This window comes from Equus przewalskii, chromosome 17 (assembly GCF_037783145.1).
Source record: "Equus przewalskii isolate Varuska chromosome 17, EquPr2, whole genome shotgun sequence".
Classification (NCBI taxonomy): Eukaryota; Metazoa; Chordata; class Mammalia; order Perissodactyla; family Equidae; genus Equus; species Equus przewalskii.
In genome coordinates, this window is record NC_091847.1 from 20373089 (window position 1) to 20386336 (window position 13248).

General features: G+C 40.0%; 1 protein-coding gene across 3 annotated transcripts in view; it reads left to right on the top strand.

Annotated features, from left to right (window-relative positions):
- The window catches only part of THSD7B (thrombospondin type 1 domain containing 7B), a 795232-nt gene that overhangs the window by 351369 nt on the left and 430615 nt on the right, over nt 1-13248 (top strand). For all 3 annotated transcript variants that reach the window (XM_070579625.1, XM_070579626.1, XM_070579627.1), the window contains exons 6-7: nt 827-982; nt 12769-12966. In XM_070579625.1, the coding sequence (XP_070435726.1) occupies nt 827-982; nt 12769-12966 (354 nt within the window). The remainder of the gene's footprint in view (nt 1-826; nt 983-12768; nt 12967-13248) is intronic.

Here is a 13248-nt window from a genome sequence, read left to right on the forward strand (position 1 = left end):
TTCAGGTATTGCTCTCCCAGCTCCTATTATATTATGAACTCCACAAGGATCAGGATCTTGTCTTCTCCTTCATCTGTGTAATTTCGTGGTGCCCTGAATAGGTCTGCATAGAGCGGACACTTGGTGAATGACGCTGATGGACAGATAGTTACTGCATCCTGAAGTGACTCAGTTCTGGGCGTGCTCTGGCTACAGAACTACAGGAGAGCTGGAGGGCTCCTAGTTTGGCATTCTCCATAGCTCCTCAGACACTCTTGTGCCTTTGGGTAGCCTTACTAATGAAACTGACTTCCAGGGGGTAATTCTGCAGTCACAGATCTTGATTTTCTTCTCATTCCAAGAAGCATTATTCTTCTGTGTCTTCACGAGCTCCACCCCTCAGGGGAGTAACAGCAGTAGATTGGTTATGCTAAACATCCCACCTCAGGGATTCGATTTTGATTTTTCCACAGCAACCCAGTCATTTATATAGTCAAGATAGACTCATCTTGAAACTTCACAAAGCCATTTAATTTTTTTTTAAGTCATAACTCTAGATAATTTGTATCCGTGTTTCCAGTCCTCTCTTGAATTCCCAGGGAATACTCTGTGAAGCAGGAAACTCAGGTGCATACCCTTTGTCACTGTGTTTTTTGCTTTTCCTCACCCAAAATGCTAATACTGTGGAGCTAAGCAACCAATATTGGAGAGTGTTGATGTTTTGTTTGCATTTACTCTTTTCAACCATAAAGCTGAGGTGGGCAAGGCAGGCACACAAATAAACACAGAACAATTTTAGGGATGTCGGAAGAATGTGACATGGGCCATTATTCTTTTTGTCCTTCAGTCTCTAGACCTGTGGAAAAGACATTGTGTTTGGGACCTGCCCCATCAGCCTCTCAGCTCTGCAATATCCCTTGCTCTACAGACTGTATAGTATCTTCCTGGTCAGCCTGGGGCCTGTGCGTCCATGAGAACTGCCACGATCCTCAGGGGAGAAAAGGTGAGTGCCCTGTTTGCGTGTGCTTCATTTATTTCCAGTGTACACACATTTATTCTGGTAGCTAAGTAGCTGATTAAGCCTGCTTAAGACAGTATTTGTTTGTAAAATTTAGATAACTGGCTCAAGCCTGATAGCATTCAGTTATTAGGGAGGCCACTGGGGATGTTTCTGTAGAGCACAGAATCTGACCTTGATTGACCTTCCAATTGGCTCATGGCTGGTGAAGTAACTATTTCTCAAAAATGGTAGAACTTATTGTTTCCTATATGTATGGTTACACTGAGGATATTAGACCTGATTTCTGTAAACACATCAGGAAACAACTGTTTTGCTATCTCCCTTTATTTTCAGATTTCCACATGCTGGATTTGATGTTATGTTTTGGATTTTTATGAGGGGCATTTATGTATGTTGTTTACTTTTTGATGTTTTCCTCAGGCTTAACATGAATTCTTCAAACTTTATGTGCTTGTTGAATTTTATAGACCTCTGGAGTCTTGTTTTCTTTAGTTGGCTGCTATAGACACATCTCTATCTTCATAAGTTCTTTTTTTGGTGACATCTTGACTTCTCTTTCATTGACACTTCAGTTTGTATTGATATTATCTTCCCTTAAATGGCAGTGCTAAAAAGAAATATTCTCTTTACTGAGAGAAATGAGATCCAAGGACATTCCAGAAGTTAGGTTGTGTTTGCTAATCACTAATCCTAGTTATCACATGCAAAGAAAAAATACAAAGCCAAGCACTTGATGCACCAAAACTGGTGCTCTCAGCTTAATTCTGCATCCACTTGAAAACTCACATTTCAGGGCCGGCCTGGTGGCGAAGCACTTAAGTTTGCACATTCTGCTTCTCAGTGGCCTGGGGTTTGCCAATTCGGATCCTGAGTGTGGACATGGCACTGGTTGGGAAAAGCCATGCTGTGGTAGGCGTCCCACGTATAAAATAGAGGAAGATGGGGGGCTGGCCCCGTGGCTGAGTGGTTAACTTCGCGCGCTCTGCTGCAGGCGGCCCAGTGTTTCGTTGGTTCGAATCCTGGGCGCGGACATGGCACTGCTCATCAGACCACGCTGAGGCAGCGTCCCACATGCCACAACTAGAAGGACCCACAACCAAGAATATACAACTATGTACCGGGGGGGGCTTTGGGGAGAAAAAGGAAAAAATAAAATCTTTAAAAAAAAAAAAAATAGAGGAAGATGGGCATGGATGTTGGCTCAGGGCCAGTCTTCCTCCGCAAAAAGAGGAAGATTGGCAGTAGTTAGCTCAGGGCTAATCTTCCTCAAAAAAAAAAAAAAAAAGAAAACTCACATTTCAGAATTCCCCAGAATGCACACATGCACACATGTGCATGCCCAGTTTCACACACTCACATCCCTGGACTTTTCTCTTTATTCTGATTCTTTTGTTCTAAGGCAGAAGAGGAGGATGTACGTTGAATCTAGGGCAGGAAGAAGCTAACTTTAATTTTTTTATCAAACAATTGAAATCTGAAATCTGGATTTCAATGGAACCTGGAGCAGGTGGGGGGTATAGGAGGTAGGAAGCTCATGCTACTCATTTATTAGACATGTTACTAGATTATTCCCCAAGCCTCTTCAGCTTATGTATACAAATAAGTCCCCATTAATACTAATACCCATAATTTGTGGTCTTGTGATCCACACATGTATAATTGGACCCTTTAAATCTCTTGTAGTTGCATATGTGACTCGTCAGGGTGACTTATGTGTTATTAGAACCAGTCCTCTTATGTTCAACCTGTGCCAATCTGTTTTAAGTTTGCTGTCTAGTCATTTGAGGTCACACTTAGGCTCCCCCAGCTGCTGTGGCCATGGCTGTCCGTATTGGCACAACTTTCCTGCATTGAACACTGAATTCCTTTGCTTTCAAAGCTGTAGAACCCACACCAGGCCAAATAGGCCTTATATTATTTGGGACAGTTTTGGCAAGAAGTGACAGAAACCCAATTTAAACTGGCATAAGCTTAAAGAAGGGAATTTATTAGCTCATCTAGCTAAAAATTGAAAGGAAGGTAGGGCCGCACACAAAAGTATCAGTGAGGTCAACAGGTCTCAGTCTGTCTCATTCGTTCTCTTTCTGTTTGCAATCTTCTGTTTCTACAATCTTCTATTCTATTGTGTTCTCTTCCCACTTGCAGTTTTCTCTCTCCATCTCTCAGTTCTCCTTCTCTCTGTCTTAGATTCAGTTTAGGGCAGACCTTCTCTATGAAGTAGGGACCAGCACTAATTTTCTCTTTTTTGTCAACTGTTAAATTTTGCATATCCGTCTTGTTAGTAGATTTAGTTCCAGTTAGCATCTGCCTTTCAGTGATTATTCATGTCCCAGGCTCATGGATTACAAGGCAACAACAAATTTCTGTAATGTTTTGATTTGAAACATCTATTTCTTAAAGTTTGTTAACAAAAATTCTAGTATGAGATGTTGTTCTAAATCATTTCAGTAATATAGTTAATTGTTTTCTGTTTCTTTGGAGGAAATATTCAAGCATTATTTTATCCAACTAACATTTGATTTAAAACAAAACAAAAAATTAGGCACCCCTAATCTCATCCTAATAATCTAACCTCAAGTGCATAAAACTGTTTACGATTTCAGTAGGGCAGATCGTGAATGTCTTTCAATTTATCTAAGCTTTCAGAGACAAGTTAACCTCCACACGGTCTGCAAATCACAAATTGGAGAATGAAGCTAAAAATTCTGTTTCCTTGATTCTTAGATCCACTCTTTTTGCATGTTTTAGGTTTCTAGATCTGTGTCACAAGATCAATAAGTATGTTTTATGTAGAGGTATTTTTTTCTCCAAAATATTGTAATAAAATCAACATAGTATCTTATAAAAGATGATATCTTATTTTTTATGGTCAGCTTTTTCAAGCTCTATTGAGATATAATTTCCAGCTTTATTGACATATAACATTGTGTGGTTTTAAGGTACACAATGTGGTGATTTGATACACATATGTATATGGTGAAGTATTTACCACAATAAGGTTAGTTAACACATCCGTCACTTCACCTAGTTACCTTTTGTGTGTGTGTGTGTGTGTGGGTGAGAGCTTTACTCACTGTAAAGATCTACTCTCCCTGTACCACCGTGTTCATTGCAGCGTTCTTCACAACAGTCAAGACGTGGAAACAACCTAAGTGTCTGTCAATTGATGAATGGATAAAGAAAATGTGATAAATGTATATATGTATCCCATTATATATATATATATATATATATGTATATTTCAATATATAATTCCATTATAAATATATATAAATATTATATGGAACATTATATATATTTATAATATATTATTATATTAGTAGTATTTATATATTACATATAATATTATATAATATATATAATGGAATATTATTCAGCCATAAAAAGGAAATTCTGCCATTTGTGACAACATAGATGAACCTTGAGGGCATTATACAAAATGAAATAAGTCAGAGAAAGACAAATAATGGATGATCGCACTTATATATGGATTCTAAAAACTCCTGGTAACAAAGAGTAGAGTAATGGTTGCCAGGGGCTAGAGGGTGGGGAAAATGGGCAGACATCAATCAAACGGTACGAACTTCCAATTATATGATCAATAAGTTCTGAGAATCTAATGTGCAGTGTGGTGACTACAGTTAACAATACTGTATTGTATACTTGAAGAGAAGTAAATCTTAAAAATTCTCACCACAAGAAAAAGAGATAATTTTCATTTTAGATAGTAGATAAAATAGAAAGAAATGTCTTTATTAATAGTTCCAGAAAGATTCTTGGAATTGAATCTCATTGGCTGCTTTGTGTCATGTGCTCATCCCTGACCCAGTTACTCCGAGGGATGTGGGGCTGAAGTAGCCAGGTTCTAGGCATGTGACCACCACTGAAGGGACAGCTCCATCTAAGCATCACAGATTGAGGGTAGGGGAGGGGCGACTCCCTCAAGGAAATGTGAGGTGCTGATACTACAAAAGGTAGAAGCGATGCTGGGGTCAGACTTAGTAGATATTTATTAAATGCTTTGTCCTCTTTATTCTGTGCCATAGACCCCCTACAGCAATTCAGAGAATGTTCCTTTTCCTAATTCTGTGCTGCAGTTTTTCTCACTTGAGCCAAATTTTCACAAAACCCTTTGTGAAAAACTGCTTTCGACTTTTATTTCAGTCTTCCTTTTCCACATAACTCAGAACTAGTCCATGGAATTTAGCTGGGAAACTCACAACATTCCACCTCCTCCATTTGCCCCATTTGTCCAAGATGCTTTTATCTCCAAACTTTCTTCATTGGCCCCTATACCCCTATTGTATAAGTCAACTCTTGAAAATACACCCTAGTTCAACATTCACTGGATATCACCTCTTGTGGGATGAATTGTGCCCTCTGAAAAGATGTGTTCAATCCTAATCCCCAGTACGTGTGAATATGACCTTATCTGAAAATAGAGTTAATGCAGATGTAATGAAGTTAAGACGAGGTCTTATGGATTGGGGTCAGCCCTGTTCTAATAACTGATGCCTTATACAAAGAGGGGAGTTTGGACCCAGAGATACACCAGAGGAGAGTGCCATGTGAAGATACAGAGACACAGAAGACACAAGGAGAAGGCCATGTGAAGACAGAGGCAGACGTTAGAGTAGTGCCTCTGCGAGCCAAGGCATGCCAAGGATTTCCTACAACCACTGAGGCTAGGAGAGCAACATGGAGGCGCCCCTTCCCTAGAGCCTTCGGGGGTGCATGGGTCTACTGACTCCTTGATTTGGGGCCTCTAGCCTCCAGAACTGTGAGACAATACATTTCTGTTGCTTTAGCTCACCCAGAGTGTGGTACTTTGTTTTGGGAGCCCTGGGAAACCAATATACTGCCCAAATTTGCAGCAGCATTTAGGCTCAGCAAGGATATAACACTTAACAAAATGCCAAAACTAAAGTATAGAGAAGTAAAGCAATTTGTCCTAAATCCCATAGAGATTTAATAATGGCCAAGCCAACACGAAGAACCTGGGTTCCTGTCTTCTCAGTCCAGTGCCGTTTCAAACACTAGGCTTCCTTAGTGATTTCCTCTAAAAGCCTAAAGAAAGGCATAAGTCCAGCCCTGGGGTTTGCAGAGAAGTTCTCTGCCCATGTGCACCACATTGGCTAATGGGAACCATTAACCTTGAGGGCCAATCATAGAGCTGATGTAGGAGATAAGACCTCGGGTATGAGATGCATCTTAGCACCAGTGTATTGCCTTTGGAAGGAGAGGGAAAGTAGATTGCAGTTGTGTGAGAAAAAGGAGGGTGTACCAAGAATAGCTTGAGAGCACCCAGTAACTGGGATGTGTGTTTTTGCCCCAAACAATAAATTTTTCAAAGAGAGGCTCAGCCTCTGGGGCTGAAGGAAAGGGCGGAGACAGAAGAACTTCTTACCTGAATTGTTACCACAGCCTCTTGCAGAGTTTAGGGGCATGCTGGGATTGATGAGAATTAGTCTGTTTTATAGGGCCCATACTGGTCTAAATGACCTGTTCTGGGCACTAAGCAGGCACAGACAGGAGAGAGTGTAAGCTGCACTGATTGTCATTCAGGTACAGGAGTTTGCTGTTTTATAAACGCTTCCCTAGAGCAGAGAGAATTTTGATTTTTAAGGTCTTGTTAAAGCCTGCCAAGACCACCTGCCTGTAATCCCTCTTGGGAAGAATAAAGAATGGGGTTTTCCCTCTAGGGAAGTAGTTCTGTGCCTACAAGGAGTCTAAGCATGCTATGATGACAGTAAGTAATCTTCTTGTTCTTTCTACTGACTCGTGAGCATGAAGTCCAAGATCCTCTCCATCTCGGGCTGTCTCATGGTCCTGCCATGGGTCCAGCCAGAGTCACTCACTGGCGCCAACTAAATGCAGTTTAGAATTCCATGGAGGCTGGAGTACACAGGCTAATGCATTAAACATCACCGAACTCTGGGCTGTAAACTGGAGTGTTTAGCTTCACATTTGAATTCCCTACCCTAAAGAATGCAATGAACCTCCAAGCAGAAATCTAGGATATTCATACTTTCCTAGATGTTTTATATATATATTTGTAGAAGTTGGAGAATTTGAGGAAAAAACAAGCAAACAACAACAGCAAGAAAATAAATGAGGGAAGTTGGAGATAATTACTTTTGTCTCCTCACTGGTCTTTGTCCCAGTCACTGTGTTACTGCTTTGGCATGTTCCTTTTTTTTCATATTAAAAAAAACAACAACAGTAGAAAAGGATGGGAAAGCAATAAATGTTCTATTATCTAGTAGAAGAAATTAGTTATTGCAGAAATTATCTTCATATGGCTGTTATTCTTAGGCTAACACCTTTCAATCAGGAATCATCTAAGGCTCGTGGCTGTCAGCCATTCACAGTACATTAGAAAACCAGCCGTTGTATCCAGTCTTCACACCTTCCATCAGGTCTGTGACAGGTGGACAAGGGGAACAGTGCTCGGCAGGTTGGTACTTGTCAAGTGAAGCTGGGATGCCTTTCAGGGGAATTTAAATTGGATCAGGTTTCAGCATTCATTGCTTTATCTTTGATACACTCCCAGAGAGTTATAATTAGAGATATATGAAAGAGAAATAACCTTGGTTGAACTCTACACATAGGTGTAATGCATTTTTAAAAATTCCTTTGGATACATAGGCATACATTTGTATGACATCCTTGTCCTTTTCAGACATATTATAGAAAGGCACTCTTGCTCACAGAAGTTATTCTAAAGAGCAACTAATGGAGTCTTGCTGATACAATGTCACAATTGATGACTCCTTCGGGGCAGGAGTTTAGGAATTCCTTCCCTTCTCCAATACAATATCCCCTCCTTCCCCAGTCGTCATGCCTAAAGTCCTAAAAATCCCCATGGGAAAAGGCATTTGCAACTGAGAAGCCATGGCTATCTTTACAAAGATAGTCTTTTATTCTCTGAAACAAATCAATTTAGATAACACTCTAAAGTAAGAAAATAGTGACATATTTTAGATCTTATATAACAATAATGGGGAAAATTTCCATTTTCCATCCTTGCCTGCTCGATAGATGTACCTTTAATGAGAAGTCTAGAAAATCATTTTGCTTTGTCACAGATACAGTAGTCCCCCCTTTATCCAACGGGAATATCTTCCAAGAGCCCCAGTGGATGCCTGAAACTGCAGATAGTGCTGAACCCCATATATACCACACTGTTTCCTATGTATACATACCTATAATAAAGTTTAATTTATAAATTAGGCACAGTAAGAGACTAAGAACAAAAACGATTAATAGAATAGAATAATTATAAGAATAAACTGTAAGAAAAGTTATTGCAGATCTTAGCAACCTCAGCATACGATTTTTTTTCTTGCCTTATTAAGTTGAGAACTTTCACCTTTCACTTGAAGGAAGCCCTTTATGGCTTCTCTTTGGCATATCTTAATTGCCAGTATCACTACTCTTGCACTTTGGGGCCATTATTAAGTAAAATAAGTGTTACTTGAACACAAGAACTGTCATACTGCCACAGTCTCTCTGATAACTGAGATGGCTACGAAGTGACTAACAGGTGGGTAGCAGTGTATACAGCGTGGATACACTGGACAACGGGATGTTCCACATCCCAGGCAGGATGGAACAGGACAGCAAGAGATTCCATTACACAGAACAGTGCACAATTTAAAACCTATGAAGTTTTTATTTTTAGAATTTTCCATTTAATACAGGCATACCTTGAAGATATTGCGTGTTTGGTCCAGACCACTGCAATAAAGCAAATATCTCAATAAAGCAAGTCACATGAATGTTTTGGTTTCCAAGTGCACATAAAAGTTATGTTTACACTATACTGTAGTCTATGTGTACACGATAGCATTATGTCTAAAAAAATGTACATACCTTAAAAAATACTTTATTGCTAAAAAATGCTAACCGTCATCTGAGCCTTCAGCCCTGACAGACTTGTTCGACACGATTACCACAAACCTTCAATTTGTAAAAAACGCAGTATCTGCAAAGCACAGTAAAGAGAAGCACAATAAAACGAGGTCTGCCTGTATTTTAAGACCGCGGTTGGCCATGGGCAACTGAAACCACGGGAAGTGAAACTTCAGATAAGGGGTGGCTACAGTAATACATACGCTAATAGTTTCTTCTTTTTCTTTTTATCTGTGTCTGTGTGTGTTGGGGCTGGTGGGGGCCATGCCTACTTCTCATTCTAAGCATTGGGAATTCTCGTGCTCACAGTTACCTTATCATTCTTTCTTCTTATTTTCTATATTCACAACAGGGTGTAAGTAATGAAACTATAAAATGTTACCCCCTGCAGGAATAGTGGTCGATTTCTAGAGAGTTGGAATCAGAGATTCAGTCTGCTCAGGTCCTTTGACTCAGAGTTTTTACCCAATGTCCAAGGCTGCCAGAGATGAGGAGCAAAAGGAATGCTTAAGATGGAATAAGTGTCTGTCATCTGTGGTCAACCTGCTGGCTCTGCTTCAAGCCTGTCCCAGTGGAGTTGGTGGAGGGACACAGTGTTGGCCCTGGATAGCTGCATGGAAGCTCACGTGGACACTTTGGGCCACTAGAACATGAACAAATACAGTCGTCAGACCTGGATTTACCCTCCTGAGCTTCCTTAAACTTTCCCATGGCTTCGATTAAAGAACATTAACCCTTCTACCGTTTGTGCTTCTTTCCTTTTCTCTCCCTGACCCACGATTTGCTGTTTCCTAATGATCGCCAGTAAAATGTACACTAAACCAGTAAAATATATACGAAATCCTTGGGCTCATAGAAAAAAATAAAACCCTACAAATATTAGTTTCACTAAAGGTGAACTGAATTTGTGGTCAGGAAGTGATTATTATAACTCTTTGCTATCCAGTGGCTGAAATTCCACTGTCTAATCTGTGTCACCTTTAGTTTAAGGAGCTGATCCGTGGTACCTTTAGATTCACTGCATTAAGCGGGGCAAGAACACATCCTGCGCAAGAGCTGACTTGAATCCTTTCTTGTAAGGAGGTAATGGCTCAGAAAGAACTCGGCTGAATTTCATACATATTCATTTAATCAGTAACGTGCCTTTGCAGAAGTAATAAAGTATCTTCTAGCTTTAGTTTTCACATATGTAAAATGAGAATAGTAACTGATGAAATAGTTTTGAGGATTTACTAATTTGGGGTAATATAAGTAAAGTGGCTGTCACAGTCTTGGTATAGGATCGGTGATTAATTAATGCATGTGCCTTTTTTCCCTTTTTGGAGTATATGCTCTGTGAAGATTTGATTTATGTTTTCTCTTCCTTCTGTGGCTTCCCTCAGTACATTACAGTGATCTACATATGGCAGTTAATGTTTACCGAATGATGCTATCTGATTAATATGGAATTTAGGAAAGGAAGGTAAGTGGTTGGTTGGCCCCAGCCACTGTGGACTTGGCAGTTGTGTATCTTTCAGAACAGAAGCACCTGGGGGAAGCCTGCTGTCTATTACAGGCATGAGCACCAGAGTGTGCTTAAAGTTAAGTGCTAACAAGAGAATCCAAGGTTTTTGTTTTATGCTGAGCTTGTGCTGTGACTTGATCCTAGTTAGAGTCAGGACAAGGGCACCACAAATGAAAGACTGAGAGAATTTATTGACTGAGGAGATGTAATCTATAGATTTATGGTGAGACGGATGCAACTTGATTTACAGAGGAAAACTGCACATGCCCCTCAATGGCATTAAGCTCTTGGTAATAGGACACCCAGAATTCCTCAGTAAAGACTGCGAAGTTTTTGAGCAGGTTGTCAAACAATGTAAATCATGGAGAACCGTACCGTGTCCTGCTCAAAGATATAAACTAAACACCCACAAACATAAGACAATAAATAAGCAGCACACGGGCATTCCGTGTAAGGATAGAGGTCATCCAAGTCGTGTGGCGGCAAGGGTTCAGAGGTCATTACAGTTGGATGTTCATTAAGAGTAGTTTAGAAGTGTGTGTGTTTCCTGCATCTTTTCTCAAGGTGGCCCAGGAAGGGAGCTGAGCCCTTCAATAGGTTCTATTTTGACTAAGTAATGATATAGACTTGGAGGTAGGAAGCAGGGCAGAAGCCATCTATTGTTTTAATCACCCTTGATCTTAATATTTTCAATGCCATGAGAACGTGGTCTCTGATTGACTGACTGATGCCTTCCCACAGGTGGCTGATCCTTATGTAAGAGTCTGAGTCTCTTTTAAAGGGAGGTCATTGATTAACCCAAGCCCAAGAAAACCCAAATAAGACACTTATGACTTTTTATCTAAAATACTTGCCCAGCTCTGCAATATTCTAAGGAAGCTCAGCTCCCTCTTGTGGCTTAAAACCATGTGTCAGTTTGTTCTGCCTCCTTGGCTGTGCTATTTAGGAGGAACCAGTCTTTTGCCCACTACACCTTGAGCTTTCTAACTTTTCATTTTGTGCTATTGGTGGGAAAATAGGCATGGCCCTGGCAAAACTGGGAGAGAGATATACCTGGCTTTTTTTACCTCTCGTGCTCCCTAACTTGTCCTTCTCTCCTCCTCTTGTAGGAAGAGTGATGAGGTATCTAACTCTCATTCTTGGAATGCTCTCTATCTTCCTATCAAAGTATCTTATTTCTTTTACTTACCCCAAGGAATAAATGAATAATAATTACTTAAAATGTTACCATGCAATCAGATTGGTTTCATTAAAAAAAAGGAATTAAAAGAATTAAATCTGTTGGTTGAATTTGCAATATTAAAGAATGGAATATAAAATATGAGATCCATGGAAGGTAGGCATAGCCTTTAGAAGTGATATATCATGAGGGTCAGCAATTGAAAACTCAGACTGAAGGGTTTTATCTAGTTCTCACTCACTTTTTTTTAAAATGTAAATTAGTTTCCATCATTAAAAACAGGGAGATTTCGTATAATAATAAAACATAACTTGGATTTCTCGCTTCTTAAACCAGACTGAAAGATTTGACAACAGGGAGTCCACATTCCCTCAGGGCAACAGTCAATGGAATCTGCTTAATAGCCAATCGTTTTAGAGCAAGCACACATTCTCCATTTAGCCACAGACCTCACCCCTCCCAACAGTCCATAGTTAACCCATTTCCCTCAATTTGTACCTGCTTGACTCCTATGACATTAAAATTGTGACTGTGTAAGCTTATAACATGTAAGGTCCATTTATATTCTAATTATGGTGGTCTTTGGGCCCTAGTCTCACAGTTCATTTTTTTTTTTTAACTGAATAATAGTCCAGGCACCCACATCTGTCCAGTGTGGGGAGTACAGTCCAAAGATACTGTCTTCACAAGGCAGGCTGACCTGGAAATCTCAGGGCACGAAGCTGTGAATGTCCAGGCACCATAGATATGCTGACATATAGATGTATTTCGACTTAATACACAGTAATGAGAATGTCAAAAGCAACAGCAAAAACAAAACCTGAATTTATCTATGTTTAGGCTATTTCTGTAAGTCTTTATTTAGTTTTACTGGTTTATTGATACCATTAGACATATGCTGCTTATTATTCCTTCTGATTATGTCTAGTCTCTCCTGCTCCTAGGTTGTAAACTCTTGGAAGACAGATTTCCTGCTCTAGTTCTTTTCCGTTTCTTTCCCTTCCTTTTCTTATCCTCCTATTCTCCACAAAATAAAACACATCATAATAATACATGCTTTAGAGCTATAGCTATTCGAATAAAAGTTTTATCTCTTTCCTAGCTACTGTTCCTTTTCCTTTGCTGGATGAGGATGAAATCCTGTGGAACTTTTGCTTTTTCTCTTTCTAGGCTTTAGAATGAGACAGCGCCATGTCCTCATGGAATCCACAGGGCCTGCAGGGCGTTGCCCTCATTTGGTGGAATCTGTTCCCTGTGAGGATCCAATGTGTTATCGATGGCTGGCATCTGAAGGGATCTGTATCCCTGATCATGGAAAATGTGGCCTGGGACATCGCATCCTGAAGGCTGTCTGCCAGAATGACCAAGGTATGATGCCAAGAAACACAAGGACTGTTAAGTCATATCTGCCAGATGGCTCATCACCACTCTCCACCAGGTCATTTTCACAAGGGAGGGAAACATGGTCCTTCCTATCCTTGAATATTTGTGTTTAAGTCAAGTGACACATTGCTGCACACAAGCTGGCTTGATTTAATATGGGGCCACATACTCCATGACAAAAGAACACTATTTCATCATGCCTAAATGCAATACAGTGAACCTAGAGATTTCTCTGGAGTTTTTAATTTATCAATGCAAATAGAATAC